The sequence below is a fragment of the Penaeus chinensis genome, chromosome 8 (genome assembly GCF_019202785.1).
Source record: "Penaeus chinensis breed Huanghai No. 1 chromosome 8, ASM1920278v2, whole genome shotgun sequence".
In the NCBI taxonomy this organism is placed as follows: Eukaryota; Metazoa; Arthropoda; class Malacostraca; order Decapoda; family Penaeidae; genus Penaeus; species Penaeus chinensis.
The window spans coordinates 38027163-38029662 of record NC_061826.1 but is presented as its reverse complement, the minus strand read 5'-3'; the positions used below and the strand labels follow the sequence as shown (position 1 = coordinate 38029662).

At 35.7% G+C, this 2500-nt stretch overlaps 1 protein-coding gene across 1 annotated transcript in view; it reads left to right on the top strand.

Moving 5' to 3' along the window:
* The window catches only part of LOC125027967 (golgin subfamily A member 2-like), a 22303-nt gene that overhangs the window by 13614 nt on the left and 6189 nt on the right, over positions 1-2500 (top strand). Inside the window, exons 12-13 of the mRNA XM_047617173.1 lie at positions 1482-1686; positions 1990-2128. Coding sequence (XP_047473129.1) covers positions 1482-1686; positions 1990-2128 — 344 coding nt within the window. The remainder of the gene's footprint in view (positions 1-1481; positions 1687-1989; positions 2129-2500) is intronic.

Below are 2500 nucleotides of genomic sequence, written 5' to 3'. Positions count from 1 at the left end.
CTCTCTCTCTCTCTCTCTCTCTCTCTCTCTCTCTCCCTCTCTCCCTCTCCCTCTCTCTCTCTCTCTATCTCTCTCTCTCTCTCTCTCTCTCTCTCTCTCTCTCTCTCTCTCACTTATTAGTTTTACCCGTTCTCACTTGTTTACCCTTTTTTTTTCTTCTTCTTCCTTTTCTTTTCTTTTTCTTTCTTTCTTTTCCTTTCTTTTTTCTTTCTTCTTTCTTTCTTCTTTCTTTCTTTCTTTCTTTCCTTATTGCCTTTAGTAATGATAATAACATCATAACCTCTTTGTCAATAATGATAATAATAGCAGTAATGATGTTAATTGTATTAGAAAGAAATGAAAATTTACAGAATGGGATAAGTCAAAGTCAGGTAAGTCTACTAATTAATTAATTGATGATTAAGGGCTTTTGTAGCCATTTATATATAAACAGAATTCTCAAAATAAAACTACTGTGGGCAGTGAAATTACCCAGCACCAATGGGTTGATATATAGGCAAACAAGGAAATATCATGTCTGTTATATCATAGCAAATTCAAGTCTGGTAGATTGTTGGCTTTCATTCTTAATTATTTGTTTCAAGTCAAAGAACAGAGAGTCTTATATCAATAAGCAGTCCACAAAATATCATTCTCCTTCTTGAAGCACAAGACCGAAACAATAATTACCCTAACATTTAATATTGATAAAGGCTTAGATTGGCTATATGTTTTATGGACACTTGTGCCAGACCACAGCTGCATGTTGGCCCAGGTGTCACATACGTAGCGGTATGTCATGGTAGGAGTTGCCATTCTGTAGTTATTCTCCTCTTGTTCTTTATCCATATGTTTTTTCTATTACTTTGCAAAAGACACTAGAAACTGGTAGACATGTTTAAGTAATGTTTTTTTTATTTTTTTGTAATACTAGTTAAGAGAGATGTTTCTTGCCTAATTATGAGGATTATACTGAAGTTGATATGTGACAGTTGAATCACAGGCAAGACTTAGTTATTGGTGCAGGGGATGTGGCAGTGTACATTGTGATGTGTTGTGTGGAAGTGAAGAAGTGTTTATTGTTATCAGCATTACATGGTTCTTTTGTATGGTAATTTGACTTGTATGTTTTCCCTTAACATTTATTTGTTTGTCTGGTTTGGAATCTTTCAAAAATGGAAGAAATGAAAGGAAAGGAAGCTCAGAAAAAAATTAACATACTTGATATTTGAGCAAAGTCTTCCTATGTCTGCTGATTCTTAGTAGCTTGAAATTTTTTGGCCTTTCTGTGTCTGTTAGCCCCTATACAGTCTCATTCTTACTCTTGTTTTCTATAAAGCAGGCTTAAAATTTTTGAAAATCTAATTGTACCTGAAATATTTTTAAAAATACTAAATTTTAAGATTCTACTTGAACAAGATAAAAGTGAGAGATTTTACTGCATGTAGATGATCATGATTAAAACTTGCCTTATTTTTACATTTTATTTAATCATCTAACAGACAGCAAACTGTAGAGAAAGACCGTGAAATTGTCCAACTGAAAGAAAACAGCGAGTCCTTAGGAAACCAGTTGATGTTGACACGTGAACAGATGAACAAAACTGGAATTGGACAAGTGGCAGAAGATATTAAAGACCTGAATGAGGAGATAATGAGATTGGGAAATCAGTTGGCGGCTCAGGAAGAAAAGCAGAAGATCTCGCAGGTCGGTAGAAAGTCACTTTTTATTACACCTGACTCAAAATAAAAGGGTATGGTTAAACTTATCTAAAGTGGAAACCAGTTTATAAAAAAAGGGCACAAGAAGAGAGTAATATCTGTGTTGTTGTTTTTTTTTTTTTTTTCTTCTTTTCTTTTTTCCTTTTTATTTTTTTTTTTTTTAAAGGCACATCTTCTATTTATGTTTTATCTCCATATCCTCATGTGAATATTCAAAATTAAAAAAAAAAAAAAAAGTTTAATAAAGAATAAAGATCCCAGTAAAGATAAATGCATTTAAAAATTACAGAGCCGTATTGAAGAACTTGAGAAGGAGAATTCAGATCTTTGTGCTCTCCTAAAGCAAACCAAGACCAAAGATACTTCTGAAATTCAGAAGGAAGTGCATCTCACAAACGGAAATGTTTCAGAAGACAATAACTCTGAAGGTGAGTTGACTTGCTTCACGTGTTTGAGATGAGCAATCCCCCCCCCTCTCTCTCTCTCTCTCTCTCTCTCTCTCTCTCTCTCTCTCTCTCTCTCTCTCTCTCTCTCTCTCTCTCTCTCTCTCTCTCTCTCTCTTTCTCTCTCTCTCTCTTTCTCTCTTTCTCTCTCTCTCTCTCTCTCTCTCTCTCTCTTTCTCTCTCGCTCTCTCTCTCTCGCTCTCTCTCTCTCTCTCTCTCTCTCTCTCTCTCTCTCTGTGTGGTGCAGCGGTAGCGTTCTCGTCTAGCAATTTTGCTGACCTGCGTTCGAATCCCTCGCCGCCAGTGGATGGTAACCCCGGCCATTCCTTGCACACAGGGGATAGTTTAGAAGCAAAA